At 37.6% G+C, this 27,384-nt stretch overlaps 2 protein-coding genes across 12 annotated transcripts in view; one reads left to right on the top strand and one right to left on the bottom strand.

The window, feature by feature from the left end:
• Positions 1-27,384, top strand: part of ENKUR (enkurin, TRPC channel interacting protein) — a 79,654-nt gene that overhangs the window by 36,790 nt on the left and 15,480 nt on the right. For 7 of the 8 annotated variants that reach the window (XM_028826078.2, XM_028826080.2, XM_077946015.1 and 4 more), the window contains exon 3: positions 24,993-25,138. In XM_028826078.2, the coding sequence (XP_028681911.2) occupies positions 24,993-25,138 (146 nt within the window). Of the gene's footprint in view, positions 1-10,388; positions 10,966-24,992; positions 25,139-27,384 lie in introns of those variants that run through there. The other variant, XM_028826079.2, reaches the window with a different exon arrangement.
• On the bottom strand, positions 1,593-10,250 carry THNSL1 (threonine synthase like 1). Of its 4 annotated transcripts, none has more exon segments than NM_001266425.1 (3): positions 1,593-3,947; positions 5,220-5,386; positions 10,149-10,222. In NM_001266425.1, a coding segment is annotated over 1 exon segment (2,232 nt). In that variant the 5' UTR covers positions 3,900-3,947; positions 5,220-5,386; positions 10,149-10,222; the 3' UTR covers positions 1,593-1,667.

The following is a 27,384-nucleotide window of genomic DNA, read 5'->3' as shown; positions in this document are numbered from 1 at the left end:
TGCTGGGATTATAAGTGTGAGCCACCACACACAGCAAAATAATGCATTCTTATGTATGGTGAATATTTAGATGCAGTTTCTAAATATATCATCTACTGAAATATCCTTAAAAGTAAATGATAAAATAATAAAGACATACATGAATAAACAGAACTTTGAATCTTCCATTTTTTTTCCTGTAACTGCTCCTGATTTTCAATTTTTGGTTTTAGAACCTCCTTTTTAGAAGCTAAGCCAGAGATCTGGTGCTAATATACAATTGGCTTAATTTTTTTAAAAAATTTAAAACAAATTTATCTTGTTTATTAAACTATTAAAATGTTTTCTTCATTACAACTTTCAATGTATTTCTTCTTGGAGATTGTTCTCCCAGAATATGAAACTGAATGTTATCAAAGACAAATTATGTTAGGAATGCCATCTTGTGGTTGACAGTAGTCCATTACACTAATTGGTCTTGACAATCTTTAATTCAGAAAGAAAACATCCATTAAATTCACGAACATAAATCATGGTTAAAATGTACTACGACAAAGGAATACAAATTAAATACATGTATCAGTTGTGTGCAGTTTCAGCTGCCAGAAAAATACAATGTTCACTGAAGAAACAACAAATTACGTAAGAATTGACTCCAAATAATATAGTGAAACTGCTGTCTATAAATACCCTCCTATTGAGACTACTCAAGTACTCTTAATTTTGGAAAACTTTCCTCTTGAAATAGATCATTTGATTTCTGTATTCACTTCTAAATAGTTCTGCTTACTGTTTCATCCTGGACTTCAGTTATGTCTTGATTTTCAAACATCATCACCCTAACCATAAACATCCAAAAGACAGCGAAGGACAGAGTACATATTTAATTTAGACAGTGTGAGAAACACATTAGTTGTAGTCCAAAATGGAATTTGAGGAGGGTTAAAAACACTGGCCATAGTCAGCTGCAGAGGCTCACGCCAGTAATCCTAGCACTTTGGGAGGCCGAGGTGGGTGGATCACCTGAGGTCAGGCGTTCAAGACCAGCCTGAAAAACTTGGCGAAACCCCATCTCTACTAAAAACAAAAAAATTAGTCATGCGTGGTGGTGCATGCCTGTAATCCCAGCTACTTGCGAGGCTGAGGCAGGAGAATCACTTGAACCTGGGAGGCGGAGGTTGCAGTGAGCTGAAACTGCGCCAAACAAAAACAAAAACAAAACAAAACACTGGCCCTAATCCTAATAGAAGAGTTTACTACTTCCTCCATTCAAGTTAGCCATTTTGAGTGGTAAATTAACTTTCTAATAGAGAACTATTCACTAGTTACAGATGTAGTACCTGAAAACTAGGCTTAAATATTGTAATTGCCAAATAGTGTAGCAGACATTTTGGTCCACGTAACAGTGAGGGTGTGCGAGTAGAAACTGATATACCCCACATGAGCACAAGGCAAAGCATGACAGCTCAAAGGTCCGTGCACTGTGTTACCTTTTGTCACTTCTAGATTAAAGATCTGAGGAGGTGCCATGGAGGTCTAATGTCAGCCCTAGATACCAGACTATTGAAATTCCAAACAGATATAAAGATATTTACATAAAAGACAAAATGCTACTGTACTCCAAATCAGTGTTTGAGATTTATTATTGCATGCTTATAGCCAGAAAAAAAATTTTACTCTGAAAGCTTTCATATGAATTGATTTTGGATAAGTTTTTCCACATGACTCTTCAAGACATTCATATCAGCTGCACAGACCTGGTACTCCATCTTCTCTTGCTGTTTTGTTCTCTCTAATAAAGCCTCATGCAGTGGAGGTAATGCATTGTATGAACCCAGTAAATACAGCTGACTTGATGAAGTCTCATTGATTTCTTTAATCTTTAAAGCCTGCATGATAGCAGGTGCAAACTTTGAGTAATGGGCTGTAGATGAGACAATCACAGGGCAAGTTTTGTCTTGCACCCTATCTGCAACCACTTTTGCAACAGCAGTGTGTGGATCCAAAATATACCCTGAAGTATTATAGGTGGAGTTAATAGCTGCTAGGCACTCTCCCTCAGAGCACCAGTCAGCTACAAAATCCTGCTGAAGTTTCTCAACTAGAACCTTTTCTATCTGGAAGTGATGCTGACTTTCTAATTGATTAAATAATTCTGTCATTAGTTGTCCATCTTTATTAGCCATCAAGTGTAAATGTCGTTCTAGGTTTGAAGATTTGAGAATATCTATCGACGGTGAAAAAGTCTGTGCTAATTTTCTTTCCCTTAGATCATAATGTCCTGTTTTTATAAAATCAGTCAAAACACGGTTCTGATTAGAGGCACAGATAAATTTTCGAATTGGGATTCCCATCATTTTGGCATACACTGCTGCTAATATGTTACCAAAGTTTCCTGTGGGAATACAGACATCGACTGGGCTTCCAAAAGAAATAAATCCTTGACTAACAAGATCGAGATATGCGGAAGCATGATAAACTACCTGCGGAAGTAGTCGGCCCCAGTTTATGGAATTAGCCGAACTTAAAATTGTTCCATATTCCACAGTAAGAAAGCCAGTAAAATCAGAATCGTTAAAAATTCTTTTTATAGCTGTCTGGCAAAAATCAAAATCTGACTCAACACCCACTGCCCATCCATTTTCTCTCTGACTGCCAATTATTTGTGCTTTTTGAAAATCACTTACTCCATTCTCAGGAAAAAATGTGACCACAGCTATCCTTTGCTTATCATTCTTATTAAGACGACTAAAACCATTTAAGACTGCACTCCCTGTGTCTCCTGAAGTAGCTACAAGTATCATATAATTGCAACTTGGTGGGATACAGTGTGCAAAAATATGAGGCATAAGCTGTAAAGACAAATCTTTAAATGATCCTGTTGGTCCATGAAATAACTCCAGGATGAACTGGTTGCCTGAAAGGTGCCTGACAGGAGCAATTTTTGAGCAGGCAAAGTTTTCCCCATAAGCAGTTTCAATCATTTCTCCCAACCTGGCAGCAGGTATGTCTGCAGGATGGATACATCTTTCCAACAGTATCTGTGCTCTTTCTATGTAGGTTGCTCCTACTAGGCTTTTCCACTCCCCACAGCTTAATTTTGGAAACTCCTTCGCAGGAACAAAGAGTCCACCATCAGAAGCCAACCCCTCAATTACAGCTTCACTAAAAAATTTTGCTGAAACCTTCTGTTCACAGTCTTTAGGCCAAACGTGTCTTGTTGAAATGAATGTTTCCGAGTCCACATCTTGGTATCTTTTAATTGCATTCAGCACTTTGTCAGCTACCTCCTCTGGGGAAGCCCCACTTTCACAGAAAACACGAGCATCATACCACTTCTTATAATACTGTCTTCTAAATTTAAGTAAGTCTTTCATAGATGTTCCAGAATTCCGACCTACAATCCTATCTATCTTCATTAATTTCAGACGATGAATTAGATCTAGTAGAGGTACATCCAGGTATACAATTACTCCATTTTTCTTCAGATGCCACATGCTAGCATCATGCATTGGATTGGACCCAGTAAGGGAAATCACACTTCCAGATGCAGAGAAGTTTAACACAGCTTTTCCTTCCTCTTCTAAAAATTGCTCATTACCAACATCCTGTAATTTTTCAGACACACTCATATTCCAGGTTTTTTCAAGGATATCATCATCTACATCTATGACACAACAACCTAGTTTCTGACCTATTATTCTGCCTACTGTTGTTTTCCCAGCACCAGGAGGTCCCATCAGGATAATATTTTTGTCTCCAACAAGAGAGTGGGTGGAATACCATGACTTCCTTAATTCCGCAAGTGCAAAGGTTCTTGAAAGAAATTGCTGTGCGTGTTTATCCGTTTTAACATGTATACTAGAAAAACATTTCTGTGTTATCTTTTTCAGATGCTGACATCGGTTAAAGTGGAACATTCTCTTTTCACTTTTCTGCCCACACCAACCTAAAAATGGGCTTTAGCCCTTTTCAAAACACAAAACAAACAAACAAACAACAAAAGATAATTTGGTTACTAATTTCAGTAGATTGTTAAAATCCCAACAGGATTGAATATAACCATGCCCATGGTACATAAACTGTTTAAAAATCTGCCAAACTTATGGAATTTAAAAAAAGTATTCCAACCCAAATTCTTATATATTGCATATTATCCTTCTTAATGATATCTTTTAAAATCTCAAGACACTGAAAAATCAAAACTTCGACAAAATTTGTAACTATAAACAACAGAAACTTGTATTCACAGAGTGCCAGATTGTAGATGCTTTTAAAAGTATATATATACTAAATCAAATTACTATTTCTTTTCGTATTGAGATCTTTTAATGGAAATTATTTCATGGTTTATCTGTTTATATCACATATAAAGATGATTTGGAGTTGGAGTGCTATCTACTTAGAATTCACAAAAGTTGAATAATATTCTTTATATTTAATTTCTCTTCAGTTATATGAACATCATGATAGACTATATTACTCATAAATTTCTTACAGAATTCATAACAGGAAACCAGAATAAAAGAACATATTTGCTTATAAAATGCTTAGTTTTCCAAACTACAGAACAAAGGTATGATATTTTCTTTCTTATGTGCCTTTTACATGCATATTAAGAATCATTGTGACATATTATTCATACTGAAGGCTTTAAAAAGAGCCAAAGTGAAAGGTATACTATTATACAAATAGTTAAGAAAAATTAATAATCAGCAATGAGGTCAAAGGCTACATATAACCTTATCTGCATGGAACCATCATTTTTGTTTCTAATCCTATAATCTTCAGTGGAGAGATTTAACTCAATTTCCAGGCCCAGGGCAATAGCCAAGAACCTCAGGAATGTTTCCAATGATGAGAGAAAACAATTATTCTGGCATCCAAAGAAGCTCTATAATTTCCCATATTGACCAAGTCCTTGTCTTTGGAAATATACTCACCATTAAAACAAAAATGTATGCCAGACAAGTCAAGTCTTTGGTTATGTAAAATGCAATATAATACCTCTGCAATGTTCATGTAAACTGCCTGAAGTAATGTCACAGACACATAGTGGGGCTTATCACGTGTTCTCTGGTAGAACCAATATGCAACTAAAACATATTAAATACTAGATAATATGTTTAAGTATGTGCTGAAAACTTTTAATCATGTAATACTGACTTTCTATGCTACTTAAACTCTGTTTTGTAATTAAACATTTAAATGATTTTAAGCTAACTCTGAATTTAACTTACAAGTAAAATTAGAGCCATCAAGGGAAGTAATTCATTTCCTTATTTGACTTTTCAAGTTGTATGTGCTGTGCTTAATTTCCACTGACTTGTAAACACAGGACACACCAGAACCAATCTGAAGAGTTGGTTGACTCTGAGGCAAAACTGATCTTTGCAAAACGTGGAGTCTATAATGGAAAAAATTTTAAGTTAATTATAACTGTATACAGTATCATAAAATTCTACATATAGACTAGTCTATTATTTGAAAAGCTCATCTGCAATTTTAAAAATACAGAAAAGTTGACCCTTTTCATGTTTCCCCAACTCTGTTATTAGATTAAGATACCATTTTTAAACATGTGTGTCTCATTATAAAAATAATTTCACTAAACAGTACGGAAGGAATTTCTACCATCAAGCAATAAAAAACCAAATAATAACAAATACAAAACCTTTCAGAAGGATACCTGGAATGTTAACGATTTTGCTGTATAATGATCAGAGGGGAAAAAAATCAGTGGACTACAGCTATGAAATTAGTGTCTGAATTGTTTTTTAGGCTGTATTATCTATCAAAATCACTATATATTCATATGTAACAATATCCACTATAAAAAGCCCAAAAAAACTCTTGCCACAAAAAGATCTCTTTTAGCTATATAAGTGTCTCTATAATAAAATCAAAGCACATATCATAGTGGTTAGCACAAAATATTTACAGTAAGATTAATCATTGTCACTCACTGACAATGAGCTAGGAATATATAAACTGAATCCAAATATGAAGGTACAAGGCAATGTGCATTTTTTTTTTATGGCTTGGTTTATAAACCTTCAGAGAATACAGTGGTGTTCAACCATGAATCAAGAACTGTTTGCCACACACAGTCTAATCCTTTCCCTGAAGTAAACCAGGGACCAGAAAGAATTATATACTTGAATCATAACATCAATTTATTTTATTAAACGGTATTCTGGTACTGGACTTTAAAAGCACAAGCTGCTTTTAGGGCACTTATGTAAAACAGTTTGATTAACCTCCTATTCAGGAAGCTTTTGCTTGCAACATTACAGTCTCTTCTTTTTGAGTTTGCAATACATAACTTTCTGGTATCTGTATCAGTAATAATTGTATATAATCTGAGTGGCTGGTTTTCAAGTGCAGTAATTTTTTTTTTTTTTTTTTTTTTTTGAGAAAGGGTCTCCCACCGTCACCCAGGCTGGAGTGCAGTGGCATGATCTCAGTTCACTGTAGCCTCAACCTCTTGGGCTCAGGTCATCCTCCCACCAGGTGTGCACCACCACACCCAGCTAATTTTTGTAGGTTTTGTAGAGACAGGGTTTCACCATGTTGCCCAGATTGCTCTTGAACTCCTGAACTCAAGCAATCCTCCAACCTTGGCCTCCCAAAGTGCTGGGATTACAGGGATGAGCCACCACACCGGCCCAGTAAATCTTTCATCTTTTCTTCTGCTTTATGTTGCTTGCTACCATGCCTAACATCAACTTCATTAAAAGTAGATTGTAAGGCAAACATTATGTTACCTTCACCTTATGTTTTGCAATCTTACTTTTCCTATATATTAGTTCCCCTCTACCCTCTCGTTTTAAAATTTTACTTCACTTCCCTTTTTCAAGACTTTGGGGTAGACATATATATATATATATATTTTAATTATGACAGTTCAATTTGTAAATTCTGTATCAGTATTTCCCAAAAACATGTTCCTTAGACTAGGAGAAGGCAGTTAAGTACTATATTATTTCTAAAGAACAATAAAGATATATTCTATTTTAAGATACATACTAAATTTTATTTTGTAACATTTAACCACAAATTAATTTTAGGGGCTCAACATTTTTTAACAAACCAAATGAGGAAAAGATATCCTCATTTTCTTTTTGAGAATGTCTGCTGCAATGGCCAGTCAGGAATATACACGGAAGGCATATATATGGACTTCACCAAAGCATTATCCACGGTTCACTAAATATTTGTTCAATTCACGGAGAAATGGAAAAAAGGATTTGAGGATATTGTTGAATGATCATAAAAAATGGTTCTGTTGAATAGAGGGAAATTTCTGGTAGTGCACTCCAAGGCTTTCGGTCTCGATACTCTTTAATGTGTTTAACAATTATTTGGATTAAGCATTGAGAGAGATATTGGATAATTAGTGGTTAACAGGACGGACTTCAGAGAAAAATCTGCAGATGTGCAAGTCCTTTATATAAAATGGTGTAGTATTTGCATATAACCTGTGCACATCCTCCTGTATACCTTAAATCATCTCTGAATAACTTATAATACGTAACACAATGCAAATGCTACGTACAGAGGTGGTATACTAATTTGCTTTTTTATTTGTGGTATTTTTACTGTTCCATTATTTTCGTGTTTTTGTTTTTCAGACAGGCTCCCACTCTGTTGCCCAGGCTGGAGTGCAGTGGCACAATCTTGGCTCACTACAGCCTTGACCTCCTAGGCTTAAGCAATCGTCCCATCTCAGCCTCACAAGTAGCTGGGACTACAGGCACGCACCAATATACCCAGCTAATTTTAGTATTTTTTGTAGAGAGGGAGTTTCGCCATGTTGCCCAGGCTGGTTTCCAATCCCTGGGCTCAAGCAATCTTCCTGCCTTGGCCTTTGAAAAGTGCTAGGATTGCAGATATAAGCCACTGCGCCCAACCAAAATACTAAAATATTTTCAATCTGTAGTTAGTTGAATCTGAGAATGGGAAATTCACAGATATGGAGATCCAACTGTGTATCAGGACACAAACTAGCCAAAAGGAGGTTAAGCTCTACTGCTTCTGACTTCTAATCAAAAATTCTCTCAAACCCTTCTTTCAAAGGGCCTCCCACTTGCCATGAAATAGAGGTGAGGGTGGAAGGACCACACAATCCAGTATTGTTCTGTAATCACAAGGATCTTACAACCAAAACAATTAATTTTGCAAGTTCATCACTTAAGTCTTTATATTAATATCAAAGCTGAGCCTTTTCTGCCGTTAGACTTCTGCTGTTAGACATGTTCTTAATGATCTCAAATATTTAACTGAAAAAACTTAAGTATCCACAATTCTGTAACTTTGAGAATTACAAAGACCCTGTCCCATTCATGTGCTCATACATTTGTTCATTTGTTCAGTATTGTCTTTGGCTGCTTTTGAGCTACAGTGGCAAAAGTGAGTAGTTGCAACATAACCACTTGGCCCGCAAAGGCCTGAAATATTTACCATCTACCCCGTTACAGATAGTTTGTTCATCCCTATAGGTATATACCAGTTAATTCCCTGTGGACATGAGGTGGACACGGGCATTTTTTTTGAACTGTCATTTCAAGAGAATTATAAAAACTAGAAATAATTTTGCTTAAACACACTTTCGAAAGGCAAGGAGAATTGCAGATCAAATGTCTAAGAAAAAAGAAAAGTTCTTTTCCAAATGATTTAACAACCTGCTCATGACTGTACACTAACCATACTACAGTGAGGTCTAGCACAAATTGTTTAGCATTTTTTAAAGCATAATAAATATACAGACATCAGTTAAATTATTTTATTTCAATAACCCCAGAACATCAAGGCTACCTAAGGCCAGTTAGTGCTAACTGCAGAAATCATGTTTTGCCCTTACTTGCTATTTCAGGAACTGATTAACACAAATAGTCTCAAGGTGTTCCTTCTAATTAGAAAATTTATAAGCTTTAGTCTTTGACTATCCACTTGGCTAATGGTGTTATTATTCCATAAGTCCTTGGTTTGAATCTTCGTAAATACAGGAAGTTTCCCGCCAAAATTTTTCTCTACACTTGCTAAAACAGAAACCCCAAACATAAAATACTCAAGGGCGAAAAGAAAAGGACAAAGTGATATAGATTTAGATCCAGATCTAAATATAGATCTATAGATCTATCTATCTAAAATGTTTTGGAAGACAATCTGATGTGAAGGAATCTGGAGAATTTTCCCTAAGCGTCTGGGACAAAAATTAAAAACAAATGTATACAAAAAAAAAAAAAAAAACTTACTGTATTCTTATCTAGTGCAATTCAGTAAGAGCCCAAAATAAGGATCTCCACATTCAGTAAAGCCTTTTTATACAAACTAAAAGGTTCACCAGGCCATTGTGTTGTTTTAATGTCTCCACCAGGCAACCAGGCAGTGAGAAACCCAAACTCCTGTGTTTTCTCTCCTCTCCGGGAAGCTTTATTTCCTTCGGGCAGAGTGGCCTCTGTACGGGTGGCTCAGAGCCATCCATTTTCCTCCCCAAATCCTATTACCAAAATGTCTTTTAAACACTCAGGTAAAAGCGTCTACGTGACTTTCCTATGGCAGTCCTATGTGCGTAGATTTACGGGTGACTAGGCGGAGCAAAAACGAATAAAACTGCTTCTCAGAAGACAATTTTCAACATGGGACGCCAAAAACTGGACAAAAACGTAAAGGCCCACTTAAAAGGCTCTCCTCCCAGTTTAGGATGCTCATTTACAAAGAGCAGGTCCACTGGTTCCTGGAGAAGGACCTAGAGGAAGGGTCCCGACCGGGGCGGGGGGGCGGGGGGAGAGCAGGCGCAGAGCAGACCCCGAGGGCCGCCCAAGAGGCTGTAGCGGGCGCAGGCGTGGCAGGGCAAAGGCAGCAGGCGGAGGAGGCCGCGGACTCACACAGGTGGCGGGCAAGGCTTCGCGGGGTTCCGAGGGGCCTCGACCAGAATCGGCAGGAAAAATGCGCGCAGAGTTAAGATGACCAGCGAGTAGCGGAAAGGGGAAGGGACGGTGCAGGGAAAGGCATGCGATGGGAGCGGGGTGGCTTCCAGTTTTCCTTTCTCTCTCCTCCAGTAACTCACCAAGGAAATCTCATTGAGAAGACGGGGAAAATGAAAGGAAATGTGGAAGCAGTTTCCACGAAACGCTAAAGCCGATACAGGAGACGGAGCACCGTACCTCCGGCTAGTTCCCCGGTCCCGCCCCCGCGCAGTGGACTCTGCCTGTGCCTGCGGCGGCCAGCGTACCTCCGCTCCACGCCCACGCCAGGAGCAGCCTCGCGCAGGGCACGTGACCTCCTCTCTCACTGTAGCCTATCCAAGCACTCCGAGCTCCTCGGGCTCCTCCCCTTCCTCGTCCCGCTGGCGGCCTTGGCCGTGCGTCCGCTTGGTCTCAGCCGATCGCTCCGCCCACACCGGGATTGGGGCCTGCTCACAAAAACGTTATTGTGTCACGCCTGCGCACCAGCTGCGCTTTGCTGTGTCTGCAGTAGGGTTTTTCTTTTTCCCCAGATACACAGAGATAGAAAAGAGCAGTTTTTAAGGGGACACCATTTTCACCCCGTTAACTTTCAAAGGCACGTAAAAACAGTGGCTTCCAAATGAGCTTCTCCAGTAGAAGGCGATACAGAAAGAGGGGAGACCTAGTTTGCAGTGCCGCCGTGTACTTCCTCGTTGCCTAGTAACGGTTTCCACGGCAACCGCAGAGTCAACGACGCTTAGCAATCCCGGGAGAAATAGGGTGTTTTCTTCCCGAGAGAGGACTGCTAAGAGAGGGTCAAAGGGGGGACGATGTGAAGGAGAGAAACTGGTCCTTGAGAAGGCGAAGAAGTAAGAAAGGGGAAGCAGTGAAGAAGGACAGAGATACTGGGACAGGGAGAAAAAAGCTGAGAATAGCTTTTAAGGAGTCATTTGGTGACCATGGATCCAACGTGCCCTTCTGAGTGCATTTATAACCTCATACCCAGTGACTTGAAGGAGCCTCCCCAGCCTCCTAGGTATGTGGATAAGCAAAGACCATCACTTGAAACAAGAATGGGGAATAGTCAGTATTAATTAAACATACATATACTGGGATTTTTAATAATAAAATGTATTTATGCCTCGATGAAGTAGCCTTGGAGGATAACTTGTTAGAGAAAAGGTCGAAATATCTAGGTATTTAGCATCTCACAGTTTTACAGAGAGGGCAGTCCGGCGCTGTGAGATGACCATTTGATTATATTACACTTAACCTCTTATTAATACTGCATATGATTATTGTGTAATTTAATTATATGTGATATGTATACAACATAGCACGAAGTTTCATGTTGTTGAAAAGAGAAAAATAACAATTCTGTTACCTTATTTAAGTATACTTGATGTTTGGTTTCAGGAGTTCGGTGTTGTATTTCTAACTGCACTACTTCTCCCTCTCTAATGGGATAGTACTTATCTTTCCCCCCAAGATTTTTATGAAATATAAATTTACATTTGCTCTTGAACCTCAGGTTTTTGATCAGTGAAACGAAATATCTACTACTATTAGGCAGTTTCTAAGGACTTTTTCAGATCTAATGGTTTAATGGAAGAAAGACTTGGTGGATAATGAACCAAAAAATATGTAATTGAGTTGAAATTTTACATAGGTCTTAGAACCTCTTATATTCTCCAAATCTCAAAAACGTGCAGAGGAAGCACTTCAGTTACTCCCATCTGTAGGGACTTCTTAGAACTTACTTAAATCTGTGGGGAGCAAAGAAAGTAGTGGAGAAAATCTCAGCTCTCCTAGGACTTGAAATGTTTCCTGTCTTTTACCATCACGCTTGTTGGTATACCATCACCTTGTCGGACTGAAAATCAGGCCTAGCGATTAATTGTCTTTGTGATCTTGGATAAAGTTTCATTGGTTTACCGATCTGTGAGATAAATGTACTAGGTAATATCCAAGGCCCCTTTTAGATCTAATGGTCAATTATTTTTACTAGTATTAGGGTAATAGCTCAACAAGTAGGCAGCTTCTTCAACTTTAAATATTTGGTTTAAACCAGAGCAGTAACTATATTTATTACTTTTCCATCAGCATATCAAAATCTAGAGATTGGAAAGAGGAATATAAAGTAAGTTATCGCACGGTTGCAGAATTTATGAGTAGAGTTCAAATTGTCTATTGTTGAACCAACTTTTGGTTTCAAATTCCTGCATATTACACGAGATAAAACTCCTCCTCTCTGTAACACATTGGTAGATTGTATTTCTATAGAATATTGAATTTGAGTGTTATTTTGTTAAGTAGGTACTCTGTTCTTTGGCAAATTGAAAAGTTGTACTGCATCTAGACGATTTTTTTTTTCGAAAACATTTATAGGAACAGTCTTTATTCATTTGGCAAGCATTAATGGAGCCCCAATTATGTGTATAATATTGCACTAGTATATCTGTTCTTGGTGCTGTTGGAGTGATAGCACAGACTTCTTGGTTTTACTATAAAGAAATGAGTAGAAGAAAGATTTGTGATGAGAGGAAATAGAGGCACCCAAATGTGATGCCACAAGAATCATTTCTGTTAGGTTAAAGTCAATTTACACTGTCAAGATTCTGACAACTGCCCACCTTTTGATCTCCCACGCCTCAGAGTTTACAGTCTTTTTGGGGAACTGAAATATGAACACTAAAATTTATCATTGAAAACCCTAATGAGAGATGAAGATACTAACTGAGAACTTAGAAGATGAATGTATGTGACCAAAATCGGATGAAGGGCACTTTTCTGCAGTTGAACTATTGGCTGAGACTTAAGTTATGAAAGTCTCAAAGTCAATGGGAAGTCATGATTCAGTTTTCAAAATCTGAGTTACTCATGATGCATAAGATGGTTTCCAAGATTTTCACCAAATCTGTCACCCTTTTTTTTTTTTAATTAATTTTCTTTGAGACAGAGTTTCACTCTTTTTGCCCAGGCTGGAGTGCAGTAGTGCCATCTCGGCTCGCTGCAACCTCTGCCTCCTGGATTCAAGCGATTCTCCTGCCTCAGCCTCCCAAGTAGCTGGGATTACAGGCCCCTGCTACCATGCCTGGCTAATTTTGTACGTTTAGTAGAGACGGGGTTTCACCATGTTGGCCAGGCTGGTCTTGAACTCCTGACCTCCAGTAATCAACCCACCTCTGCCTCCCAAAGTGCTATGATTATAGGCATGAGCCACTATGCCTGGCCTATCACCCTTTATTGATGTCTGCAGTTATTGAATATCTCCAGTCATTCCCTCTTTCCATTTTGTTTAAAGCAATATTCCAGTTATGGTCTGAACAGTCCATGAAACCATTATCTCTTTTCCATAATTCTTGGCACAATATTTTCATCCATTCAGCCTAAGCTTCCATAAGTATTTTGACAGTCGTGTCCAACTGTTGGCTCACATTGAAATACCCTGTATGGATTTTGACTAAGGTTGATCTCTCCCATCCTCTAATTATGTAGCTGATTCCTTTTTATCTCAACTCATTAATCTATGGAGATCATTTTGAATTTGAATCTTTTATACATTCTGTTAACCATTCTTCCCAGCTTTGTGTCATTTGCAAATTTAATAAGTTTATCTTTTATATCTCTTATCTATCATTGAACATGGTATATTAGTCTGTTCTCACACTGCTAATAAACACATACTCAAGACTGGGTAATTTATATTTAAAAAGAGGTTTAATTGACTCACAGTTCCACATGACTGAGGAGGCCTTACAATCATGGCGGAAGGCAAAGGAAGAGCAAAGTCACATCTTACATGGTGGCAGGCAAGAGAGTGTGTGCAGGGGAACTCCTCTTTATAAAACCATCAGATCTCATGAGACTTATTCACTATCATGAGAGCAGCACAGAAAAGACCCACCCCCATGATTCAATTACCTCCTACCAGGTCCCTCCCATGACGTGGGAATTATGGGATCTCATCAATTCAAGATGAGATTTGGGTGGGGACACAGCCAAACCATATCATTCTACCCCAGCCCCTCCCAAATCTCATGTCCTCACATTTCAAAACCAATCATGCCTTCCCAACAGTCCCCCAAAGTCTTAAATCATTTCAGCATTAACTCATAAGTCCACAGTTCAAAGTCTCATTTGAGACCAGGCAAGTCCCTTCTGCCTATGAGCCTGTAAAATTAAAAGCAAGTTAGGTACTTCCCAGATGCAATGGGGGTCCAGACATTGGGTAAATACAACCATTCAAAATGGCAGAAATTGGCCAAAACAAAGGGGCTATAGGCTCCTTGCAAGTCCAGATTCTAATAGGGCAGTCATTAAACCTTTAAGTTCCAAAATGATCTCCTTTGACTCCATGTGTCACATGCAGGTCACACTGATGCAAGAGATGGGTTCCCATGGTCTTGGGTAGCTCTGCCCCTATGACTTTGCAGGGTACAGACCCCCTGCTGGCTGCTTTCATGGGCTGGGGTTGAGTGTCCGCAGCTCTTCTGGGTACATGGTGCAAGCTCTTAGTGGATTTATCATTCTGAGGTCTGGAGAACAGTGGCCCTCTTCTCACAGCTCCACTAGGTGGTGACCCAGTGGGGACTCTATTGGGGGGCTTCAATCCCACATTTCCCTTCCACACTGCCCTAGCAGAAGTTCTCCATGAGGGCTCTGCCTCTGAAGCACATCTTTGCCTAGACATCCAGATATTTTGATACATCCTCTGAAATCTAGATGGAGGTTCCCAAACCTCAATTCTTGACTTCTGTGCACCTGCAGTCCCAACACCATGTGGAAGCCTCCAAGGCCTGGGGCTCGCACCCTCTGAAGCAATGGCATGAGCTCTACGTTGGCCCCTTTTAGCCATGGTTGGGACTCAGGGCACCAAGTCCCAAGGTTGCACAAAGCAGCAAGGCCCTGGGCCCAGCGCATGAAACCATTTTTCCCTCCTAGGTCTCTGGGTCTGTAATGGGAAGGGCTGCTGTGGAGACCTCTGACATGCTCTGGAGACATTTTCCCCATTGTTTTGGCTATTAACATTTGGCTTCTCCTTATGCAAATTTCTGAAGCTGGCTTGAATTTCTCCTCAGAAAATGGGTTTTTCTTTTCTATTGCATCATCAGGCTGCAAATTTTCTGAACTTTTATGCTCTGCTTCCCTTTAAGCATAAGTTCCAATTCCAAACCATATCCTTGTGAATACATAAAACTGAATGCTTTTAACAGCACCCAACTCACCTCTTGAACGTTTTGCCACTTAGAAATTTCTTCCACCAGATGCCTTAAGTCATCTCTCTCAAATTCAAAGTTCCACAAATCTTCAGGGCAGGGGCAAAATGCCACCAGTCTCTTTGCTAAAACATAGCAAGAGTCACCTTTATTCCAGTTCTCAACAAGTTCCTCATCTCCATCTGAGACCACCTCAACCTGGACTTTATTGTCCTTATCGCTATCAGCATTCTGGTTAAACCCATTCAACAAGTCTCTAGGAGTTCCAAACGTTCCCACATCTTTCTGTCCCCTTCTGAGTCCTCCAAACTGTTCCAACCTTGGTCTGTTACCCAGTTCCAAAGTCACTTTCACATTTTTGGATATCTTTATAGCAGCATGCCACTCTACTGGTACCAATTTATTGTTATTAGTCTGTTCTCACACTGCTGATAAGTATATACCCAAGACTAGGTAATTTATAAAGGAAAGAGGTTTGACTCACAGTTCCACATGGCTGGGGAGGCCTCACAATCATGGCAGAAGGTGAAGGAGGAACAAAGTCACATCTTACATAGTGGCCAACAAGAGAGTGTGTTCAGGGGAACACGTCTTTATGAAACCATCAGATTTTATGTGGCTTATTCACTATCCCAAGAACAGCATGGGAAAGACCACCCCCATGATTCACTTACCTCCCACTGGGTCCCTCCCACAACATATGGGAATTATGGGAGCTACAATCCAAGATGAGATTTGGATGGGGACACAGCCAAACCATATCACACGGCAAGTGCTATATACTTCACTAGGCTACCAGACACCTCTCTCTAGGCTGATAGCAATACTTTTGAGTGTTCAGTCACCAAAGGGAACCTATTAACTCATATTTCTCTACATTATCAACAAGGATTTAACAAGATTCTCTGCTAACATCAACATGCAAATTATTATGTCTAAAATATTTCCCTAATCTATTTATCAAATAATCTTATTTTTTAATTGATTTTCGTTTGTAGTGACCTGAAACTCCAAATGGCCTTATGCAATCATTGCTTCTCTATGAATGTAATAAAAATTCTCTCTACAACTCTTACAGAAATTGTCATCAGGCTCTATAGTATAGAATTTCTGCATGCATACTTTTTGAAAATGAGAATATTTAAGGCAGTGAACACCACTAGTTTTTGTTTAACGTGGTTCTGTTTTTCATTGTGATTAATTGTAACACATAATCAGAGTTTCATTTTTGGAGCTTCCTATTCTTCTTGGACTACCTTCTGCTTTATGCAGTGTCAATATTGTTAACACTTATATGTTCTGAAGTCTTTATAACGTCTCTTTGTTTCAAGTATGGCTGTGTATCTGACTTTGCTGAGAAATCTGTTCCTTGACTATTAGGAACTCTTAGGTGACATGGTCATTTTCTTCTGATCCAGAGTTTCTTGTCTTACCCACTTTGCTAACTAATTACAGCCAAGAATTTAATCAAGGAAAGCAGTAACCCTTTTAATTAACTTATATTCAAAGAAAGTCTAGACTATTCCAAAGTCTCTTTTTGTTTGGCATGATGACATTTTATGCTAAAATTCCCATTGCTGCAATATATGGTCTCTGAGCATTATGATTAGTGTTAGTAGCTATTTTAGTGTTTTAGTGTTTAGTGTTAGAATTTAAGTGTTAGAATATGTTTTTCATCTGGCTAGGCAGTCTCTGCAGACCCACAATAATACTTCTCTTCATCTCTTACATTTTGTCCAACTGCCCTTCTCATGCTTATGTATCTCATATATTTATATTTATTCATATTATGTTTTATATATACATATATGTATCACAGGCACACAAATGAAGATGTGTTGGAATTAATAGAATTACCTGAAGAATGTAGAAGAATTGAAGGCCTGGAAAACTATGTGGTTAACAGGGTAATTCAAAAGGCACCTTTCCCTTCAGGCATATGGATGAGGGGACAGACAACCAGATACAGAATTTTTTTCAGCAAGGAACATTGTGGCTTCCATCTGCATTTACTGGCTTAATATGTATTTTGAGTTACTGCCTCTAATTTAGAAACCTATACATAATATAACATGTGGTAAAAGGTATTAGCACACCTCTCTGGCATTTGATATATACACAAAAATGTTGAGAGAAGAAAATATGACAACAATATTTCTTAAAATCAGTTGCCAAGGAAATGTGTAAGTGAGCTTTTGTGAATGTTAGACTCATTTTTTAGATTATTCTGTTACAGAATAAGGTTTAATATCTTAAGCAATACTAACAATATATTGTATATGAGAATTCACTTTTGCAGATCAGGGAAATATGTCAGTCTGTTATAACCACCTAGACATGATGACTCAAATTTTTACAGAATAAGACTGTGTCTTCCAGGACACAGGTAAAATCAAGTAAAGGGTTAAACAGTTTCAGTTTTAAAACATTTTATCAGGATGGATATCCAATAATAATCATAACCACAAGAATACTATTACTATTAATAGCAATATGTTCAATGTATTAGAATTTAAAATATGCCAGTTATTGCTCTTTTCACAAGAATCTTATTGGATACGTAGTAGTATCCTCTTGTTACAGAAGAAAAATCTCTGGCCCAGAAGTTGAGGCAATGATGAAGAACAAGGGCTGAGATGGAGACACAAATCTAATACCAAAGCTCATAACTTTAATTGGTTTGCACAGTCTTTTGGCCTGAGTCAGTTAAACAAACTGAGTCTTTTTTGTTTCAGTAACATCTATAGTTGTTTAGTTTTTGATAACTTATTGTATATCAACTACTATGTGGTGTTTGTACACAACCTTATTCTAATGCAGTAAGTGTTTTTGATGAGGCTATCAAAGCAAATGGGAAATTTATGATACAATAGTAAAGCTACAAATGAGGACCTACATGAAATGTACGCTTTAAAATCATGTACATTTGCTTAAAGTCTGAAACAAATTTGACTCTATTAGTTAAGCAGCCAGCCCACAAAGGAAGAAAGATGCTTCCCATGCTTCTTTAAAATTCAATTACACTCTAAGTCACATTGTCCAAAGACAAAAGCAAAGCAGTAGCCAAAGAGGAGCATAAATGTTCTTGGTGTGCTGCCACAAATACACTTCCTCCAGAATTCATGGAGAGAGGAGACCATGTGTGTAATATAATAAAGGTTTCAGCCGCACTTTTACACTAAATGTACTGAGTTTCATAAGTCTAATATTGCCCTCATTATAGATCAGTATCCCAGTACGATAACATAACTTAACCAAAGCAGTTTTGGAGACAGCAATGTGTTGTACTCTGGGTGTGCAGCTATCTGACTATATAGTTTAATTCAAGGATAGATTTTCCTGCTATCTAGATCAGCACAGTATAACAGAAATGTAATGAGAATCATATATGTAATTTAAATGTTTCTAATAGTCACTTTTAAAAGTAGAAATAACAGGAAAAATTTACGTTATGTAGTTTATTTAATGCAATATATCTAAAATACTATGATTTCAGCATGTGGCACCAGCCACATTTCAAGTGCTCAGTATCCACATGTGGCTGTATTACACAGCACAGATGTAGATGAATACATTAACTACATAGTCTTTTGATATTCCATGTATTATTTCACTCAACAGCTTGTGAGAGGTATTGAGCAGCACTAAGATCATCATTATACTCAATGACATATGTCTGTGTTGTCAAGTAAGTGCAGAGCAGAGCTATGACAGACAACCAGGCTGGGGGAGGAATTGGCATCCATTTTTGAAAATTTAGTTACTTGATATAGACATGAGCCTGAATTGAACACTCTCATTTCAAGCCTGTAGGGGGTCTTAAAGGGTATCTGTGTACATCTAAAAATTCTCCTCAAGATATAATTTGGATAACTTTCTAGCACAGCCTAGGTTCCAGAGTTCAGAGTTCCACACAATAGTGTAATGCTGCAGTAACACTGGCCAAAAATTGAAAAAGAAAAGTTGTTAATCAGATGCCCATTTTGCCCATTAGAGGAAAAAAAAAATCTAAATTAAGCACTTTCAAACTATCCCAACTTTTTGGGCAATATCATTTATTTGTGTGCCGTTTAAAATAAATGGTTTTAAAAATGTAAATCTACTATCTTGATGGGACTTACTACATGGTAATTATTGGCAGTAAAATACAGTTTTGATATGTGTTTTGAAGATGACAGTTTTAGTTTGAGAATAACTTATCTTTAGCCGTATCTAATAATTCTGATAATAAATAGAAAATAGAGCCAATTATCCATCACACTGCCTGACTTCAAACTATACTACAGGGCTGCAGTAACCAAAGCAGCATGGTACTGGTACAAGAACAGACACAGAGATCAATGGAACAGAATAGAGAACCCAGAAATAAAATTGCCCACTTACAACTATCTGACCTTTACAAACCTGACAAAAACAAGCAATGAGAAAAGGACTCCCTGTTCAATAAATGGTGCTGGGAGAACTGGCTAGCCATGTGCAGAAGAATGAAACTGGACCCCTTCTTTAACCATATACAAAAATTAACTCAAGATGGATTAAAGACTTAAATGTAAAACCCAAAACTATAAAAACCCTGGAAGAGAAGCTAGGCAATACCATTCAGGACATAGGCACAGTCAAAGATTTCATGATGAAGATGCCAAAAGCAGTGGCAACAAAAGCAAAAATTGACATATGGGATCTAATTAAACTAAAGAGCTTCTGCACAGGAAAAGAAACCATCAACAGAGTAAACAACCTACAGAATGGGAGAAAATTTTTGCAAACTATGCATCTGACAAATGTCTAATATCCAGCATCTATAAGAAACTTTAACAAATTTACAAGAACAAAACAAATAATGCTATTAAAAAAGTGGGCAAAGTACATGAACAGACACTTCTCAAAAGAAGACACACATGCAACCAACAATCATATGAAAAAAAGCTCAACATCACTGACCATTAAAGAAATGCAAATCAAAACTACAATGAGATACCATCTCACACCAATCAGAATGGCCATTATTCAAAAGATACTGGTGAGGTTGTGGAGAAAAAGGAACACTTACTGCTGATGGGAGTGCAATTAGTTCAACCATTGTGGAAGACAGCGTGGCGATTCCTCAAAGACCTAAAGATGGGAATACCATTCAACCCAGCAATCCCATAACTGGATATATACCCAAAGGAATAGAAATTGTTCTATTATAAAGACACATGCATGCCTAGGTTCATTGCAGCACTATTCACAGTAGCAAAGACATGAATCAACTAAATACCCATCAGTGATAGACTGGATAAAGAAAAGGTGATACATATACACCACAGGATACCATTCAGCCATTAAAAAAAAGAATGAGATCATGTCCTTTGCAAGGACATGGATGTGTGCATGTAAAAATTCTCCTCAATAAATAATTTGGATAACTTTCTAACACAGCCTAGGCTCCAGAGTTCAGAGTCCCATGCAATAGTGTAATGCTGCGGTAATACTGTCCTTAGCAAACTAACACAGGAACATGAAACCAAATACTGCTAGATTCTTACTTAAAGTGGGAGCTAAATGATGATAACACATGGACACATGGAGGGGAACAACACACACTGGGACCTATCGGAGGGTGGGGGTGGGAGGAGGGAGAGGATCAGGAAAAACAAGTAATGAGTACTCGGCTTAATACCTGCGTGATGAAATAATCTGTCCAACAAACCCCCGTAACACATGTTTACCTATATAACAAATCTGCACATGTATCCCTGAACTTAAAAGAAAATAGAGCCAATTATCTAATAAAGTCACCATTAGATCTTTGTAATAAAACCACACCATTCAGAAAATGGAATAAAATGCAGCTATTTAACATAAAGAATAAGCTTTATGTGTATTAAGATATCACACTATATTAAGTTTTTTAAATCTGGTTGCAATTCGTACAAAAATAGAAACACAGGCTTGGCACGGTGGCTCACATCTGTTATCCCAGCACTTTGGGAGGCCAAGGTAGGTGGATTACTTGAGGCCAGGAGTTCCAGACCATCCTGGCCAATGTGGTGAAACCCTGTCCCTACTAAAAGTACAAAAATTAGCCAGGCATGGTGATGCGTGCCTGTAGTCCCAGCTACTCAGGAGGCTGAGGCACGAGAATCATTTGAACCCAGAAGGCAGAGGTTACAGTGAGTTAAGATCACACCACTGCACTTCAGCCTGGGCAACAGAGCAGACAAAAAAAAAAAAGAAGGAAAGAAAGAAACACTGAAATGGAATTTATTCTGGAAAATTTGTTGGAGAGCTGGAGGAGACCTAGATTTTAATTTACTTATTAATGTTATTTTTGTAATTTGGAAAATATCATTTATATAAAATAGAGTATCTTATTTTCTATAATAGATGGACAGGCTTTCAGTTCGTATACCTACACAAAAACATATTGAATCATGGGTTTACAAATTTAAAAGAGGTGGGGGTAGAGACACCTTTTTTTAACCCCAAATGAAATTATCTTCTTAATCACGAGACCGTATCTGCCAACCCCAACTTTTATGGGCATTTTAAGGCACAGATTTGGCTTGAACATTATTTCTTGAAAGTATCTAATGAGCTCATTCGGTTTGGACTATAATTGATTCCCAGCCTTTAAGTTCAGGATTGAGGCAAGGCTCCTAAAAGGAAAAAAACAATAATGTGTCTCCAAATAAGTCTATCTACATAAGGAAGAAGAAAATACAAGTTGTTACAAACAGTATCGCTGAACTTTTGCTTTCAACCAAAGATGGGATTTATCTTCTCGACTTAAATAACCAGAACACCAGAAAAAAATATATGAAACAATAGTTATCAGACACTGAACAATAGACAACACAGAGCAGTCATCCATAAGAGAAGAGAAACAAGTGAGGCAAACCCTACGATTGCCCCAGCATACTCTCTGGATAGAATTTCCAGGTCAAGATCCTGAAGGAAAAATTAAAACAAAGCCTAGGAGTCTCCCTGAGTTGAGACAGAACTCAGAGTTTGTGAAGGCCAAAGCTGCTAGAATTCACAGCATGGAGTACCAGAGAGGAGAGCTGCATAGAGACAGGACTGCGGAAATACGAACAAGGATTTCCCTAAAGTCTTTGGTTGATAGCACACATATGTAATGAAACAACCAAGGCCAAGAAAATAACCAACAGAAAGCAGTAGCGCCAGGTAAAGTTCGTGTTCCCACCAGCCCAAGTGGAGACACCTCCTAATACACAGGGCATTGAGTAGTGCACTCAGAAGCATATTGCCTCAGTAGTGGGGCCAAATTCAAAATAGACTGAAAGCACTTGTGGAATTACCCTAACACTTAAAGCAAGCTTTAAAATGATCACCCTGTTTCCAACTATCATAACTGAATCCCAGAAAAAGGCTAAGGAAAAAATTTAAAGAACACCAGAAAAGAGAGAAAGAAGAGAAAAATTCAGCAGCAAGCAATGTAAAATTCACAATGTTTGGCATCCAATCAAAAATTACCAGGCATACAAAGAAGCAGGAAAATATAATGCATAACCAAGAGAAAACATAGTAAAGACAGACACAGAAATGACACAGATGAGAGAATCAGCAGAGAAGACCTTAAAACAGTTATTTTAAATATTCATCATGTATTCAAAAGGTACAAGAAAGCATGAACCAAGATGGGGAAAGAAATGGAAGGAGAGATCCAAATCTAACTTCTAACCATAAAGAATACCATGTACAAAATGTAGCTATAAGTAATAGATTGGATTGACAGCAGCTAAGACACTGAAAAAGAAAATTTAGGTGAATTTGAAGACACAGTAATGTAACAATACAAAATGAAATACAGAGAAAAAATAGACTGAAAAGGAAAGCAGAGAATCAATGAGGCTTGAACAATATCAAGCAGTCAAAGAATCATGGAAGAGGAGAAAACGGATGAGGAAACAGAAGAAATACTTGAATAAAGGTTAAAAATTTGTCAAATTTGATGAAATCTCAAAATCCAAAAATCCAAGAATCACAGTTAACCCCAAGTGGAAAAAAAAATCATACCAAGAGACATTATCATCAAACTTATTAAAACTATTAATAAAGAGAAAAAAAGTTTAAAACAGCCAGAGGAAAAAAAGAAAAATTATATAGAAGAAGAAGAAAAAAGGACAGCAAATGTATCATTAGAAACAATGGAAGCCAGAAGTTTAAAAATGTCCTTTATGGAGAAGGAATGGTATCCTTTGGAAATATGGGTTTATACAGCAGAATAAAGAACACTGGAAATGGCAAATATATGTGTAAATATTCAAGATTTTTTCAAATATTTTTAAAATATAATTATATAAAGGGAACATAATCACAATCATTTATGGATTTTTATACCACACAGAAAAGTAAAATATACTACAACACTAGGACAAGGGTGGGGTTGGATGCAAGTATTCTTTTGAAAGGTTCTCATACCATATATAAAATGCTATAATATTACTTGACAGTAGGCTCTGATAAGTTAAACTGGTATACTGGAAAGCTACAGTTTCCACAAAACCAAACCAAACAAAACAAAAAGCAAGATAGAAAGAATGAGCAAGGGGATATTCAAAAAACAGCAAGCTGGAAAATTTAAGCAGAAACAAATTTTTAAAATCACATTAAAAGTGAATTGTATAAACATACTAAACAAAAGTAATTGTTGGCTGGATAAAATTTCTATGCAGTCTATAGGAAAACTCAGACAAGTAGAAAGTCCAAGAATGGAAAAACATATACTATTGCAAGTCAAAGGGATGCTTGAGTAGCTACCATAATATCAGACAGAGTAGAATCTAGAGCAAAGAATTTTAAAAGGAATAAAGAATGTTATTTTGTAGTGATGAAGTGATCTGTTTTTCAAGAAGATATAACAATCCTAAATGCTATGCACCTACAAACAGATCTTCAAAATACATAAAGCAAAAACTCTTTTAACTGAAAGAAAAAATAGCCAAATCCACAATTACAGTCAGAGATCTTAACATCTCTTTTTCAATAATTAATAGAATAGACAAAATCAGGAAGGATACAGTACATTTGAAGATACTTTCAGTTTGACATAATTGTCATTTATAGAACACTCCAGGCAACAGTGGCACAATATACTTTCTTTTCAAGTGTATACGGAACATTTACTAAAATAGAACATACTTTGTGCCATAAAACAAATGTCAGAAAATTTAAAAGAATTGAAATCATACAAAGTATATTCTCTAACCACAATGGAAATATATCTGAAATCAATTAGATATCTGGAAAATCCCAAATCTATGAAAACTAAACATGTATAAACAAACTTCTAAATCAAAGAAGACTTCAAAAGTATTAAAGTTCAAAATAAAAAACCTAAACTTGTACCTTAAGAAAGTAAAAAAAGAAAAACAAATTAAAACCAAAGTAAGAAGAAATAGTAAAAATAAGTGCAGATATCATTGAAATGGAAAACATGAACACTGGAAAATATTAATGAAATTCTGGTTCTATGAGAAGATTGATAAAATTAATAGACCCCTCGCCAGACTGATCAGCAGAGAGAGAAAGAGAGAGAAAGACAGAGAACACAAATTACTAACATCAAGAATGAGAGGAGTGACATCACTATCAATGCTACAGATGTTCAAAGGATAATAAGGAAATACTATGAACACTTTTGCCCTAGCACCTCTTTCTTAGAGCAGAGCTTCCATCTAGTTTTTCTAAGCCTGATGGACAGGGCTCAGGTAAGTGTGTTTTATGATTATGTTTCTCCATATGAATATAGACTTAAATAAATTAAAATGTGAAATTTAAACTTTAAGTAATTTTTACTAGAAATATAAATGCTACAACTTTTTAAATTTAATTTTAGGTACATATCCATTTTTAAGGCAACTGTAAAAGATGACATGCAAAAAGCTAAAACTGCAATGAAAACTATGGGACCAGCAAAAGTTGAAGTACCTTCTCCAAAGGATTTCCTAAAGAAACATTCAAAGGAAAAAACTCTACCACCCAGTAGGTTTTATCATGCTTTCTTTTTAATATTAAAAGCTTTAGCAGGTGATTTAACTATTATTGTATTGTTGATGAATATTAAACGTGCACAGGTGATAGCAGCTTTACCTCATATTAAACAGAATTTGACTAGGAGAAAGTGGAAGTAGAGAATGGAGTAGAAAAAGAGAATGGAGAATGATAAATTGCCCCCACAAATAGACTTTTGATTGGGTTTGGACTATCCAATGAAGCCCACATGCTGAACCATCTTAGTCCCTAGCTGTGGGGCTTCAATTATAAACAACAATTATAGGAAGAGTCAAGACCCCAGAGACAGTATCTGACTAATGGGCAAGATTGCCCAGCATCTAAACCCTGTCTGGCCTTTTCTCCAACAGATGAAAATTACAACCATTACTACCAGTTGTTGAAGCAACTACTAGACTCACTTTTGAGTATAGGCTTTTACTCTTCCAGACCTCTAAGATCAACTGGACTGTAATGAGTTAGATGTAATGAAGGAGGCTTCATGAATAAGTGGTAGAACCAGCTTAGGGCCCCATGCCTATTTTAATGCTGTACTCTTGCTGTACTAAAATTTTTAAATTTTGATCAAGTAGCCTTGTGTTTTTATTTTTTACTGGGCCTCAAAAATTATAGAGTTGATCCTAGTTATGGAGTCTATTGAATGATTTCAGGAAAGAAAGCTATCAGGGAAAGGGAGAGTAGATGAAAAGTGATCTGTGACAGGTTTGCATGGAAGCAATTTCTTCACAACCCAGGTATGTCTCCCCAGATGTCTTAGGGTAATAAAGAAAAGAGAGCACCTGGGCAATACAGCAAGACCCCGTCTGTACAAAAAATTTTAAAAAATAATTAGCTAGGTGTGGTGGCATGCACCTGTAGTCTTTGCTACTCTGGAGGCTGATGTGGAAGGATCGATTGAGCCAAGAGTTCGAAGCTGCAGTGAGCTATGATCAAGCCACTGTCTTCCAGCCTGGACAACAAAGTGAGACCCAATCTCAAAAAAAAAAGAAAGACAGAGAGAGAGAGAGAGACAGAAAGAAAGAAAGAGGAAGGAAGGAGGGAGGGAGGCAGAGAGGGAAGGAGGGAAAGAAGGAAGGAAGGAAAAGAAGGAAAGGAAGGAAGGAAGGAAGGAAGGAAGGAAGGAAGGAAGGAAGGAAGGAAGGAAGGAAGGAAGGAAGGGAGGAAAGAAGGAAGGAAGGAAGAAGGGGGAAAGGAGAAAGGGAAGGGAAGGGAAAGAAAAAGAAAAGGAAAGGACAGAAAGAAACGAGTCTGTGTCTTCAAAATGTTGGCTTTTTATGTCTGCTGGCATCAAGGAAATAATGCAACATCTCAAGCCCAGCTAGAGATGTACATTTTAACAAAAGTGAAACTACTTCTCTTTATGGCAGTATTTAATGTCCCCAAATCCTCTCTCAACCCATATCTCATGACAAAGGGTAAGGGCACTATGAGGCAAGATGGCAAGATGGAAGAAGCAAGTGTGAAAATACAACATTCATCCTTCATTCGTGACTTCAGAAGTCTCTTTTGTATCTTCCTCTAGTCTTGGCCTATTGTGCCCCAGCATTCTATGACTAACAATACCATTTGAGAATATAGGAAAATCTTAAAGTGAATTTGATGCTTTCAATGCCTTAGGACCACTGGTATCCCTCGGGTCTTCATATAGCCTCTCTAGGGTTAAACATATGATATAACACAACCATATATATATATATATATATATATATATATATATCTCCTTTGTGTCAAATAAGAAATAAAGGAAGAAACCTATCATTTTATAAACATTTTAAGGCAAAAGCAAACCCAAAATTCCATTGACCTTTAGAGTAATTCATCAATTCGGGGTGTTAGGGCTGGGCACAGTGGCTCATGAGTGCAATCCCAGCATTTTGGAAGGCCAAGACAGGAGGATTGCTTTAGCCCAGGAGTATGAGACCAGCCTGAGCAACAAAGTGAGACCCTATCTCTATAAAAATATTTTTTTTAATTAGCTAGGTGTGCTGACACACGTCTGTGGTCCCAGCTATATGGGAGGCTGAGGTGGGAGGATCACCTGAGCCCAGGAAGTTGAGGCTGCAGTGAGCTATGATTGCACCACTGCACTCCGGCCTGGGTAACAGAGTGAGACCCTGTCTCAAAAAAAGGGAGAGAAAAAAAGGAAGACATGCAGGGTTTTGCAAGAGCTTTAAAAACTCAGTCCAATGACAGTTCTGGAGGACAGTTCTGGAGAA

The sequence above is a fragment of the Macaca mulatta genome, chromosome 9 (assembly GCF_049350105.2).
Source record: "Macaca mulatta isolate MMU2019108-1 chromosome 9, T2T-MMU8v2.0, whole genome shotgun sequence".
Lineage (NCBI taxonomy): Eukaryota > Metazoa > Chordata > Mammalia > Primates > Cercopithecidae > Macaca > Macaca mulatta.
Note: the sequence above shows the minus strand (reverse complement) of the source record. Positions and strands in the feature narration are given on the sequence as shown.

Excerpts from the sequence above, each read along its gene's own strand:
- THNSL1 (XM_015146643.3), bottom strand. The coding sequence starts at position 3,899 with ATGTTCCACTTTAACCGATGTCAGCATCTGAAAAAGATAACACAGAAA.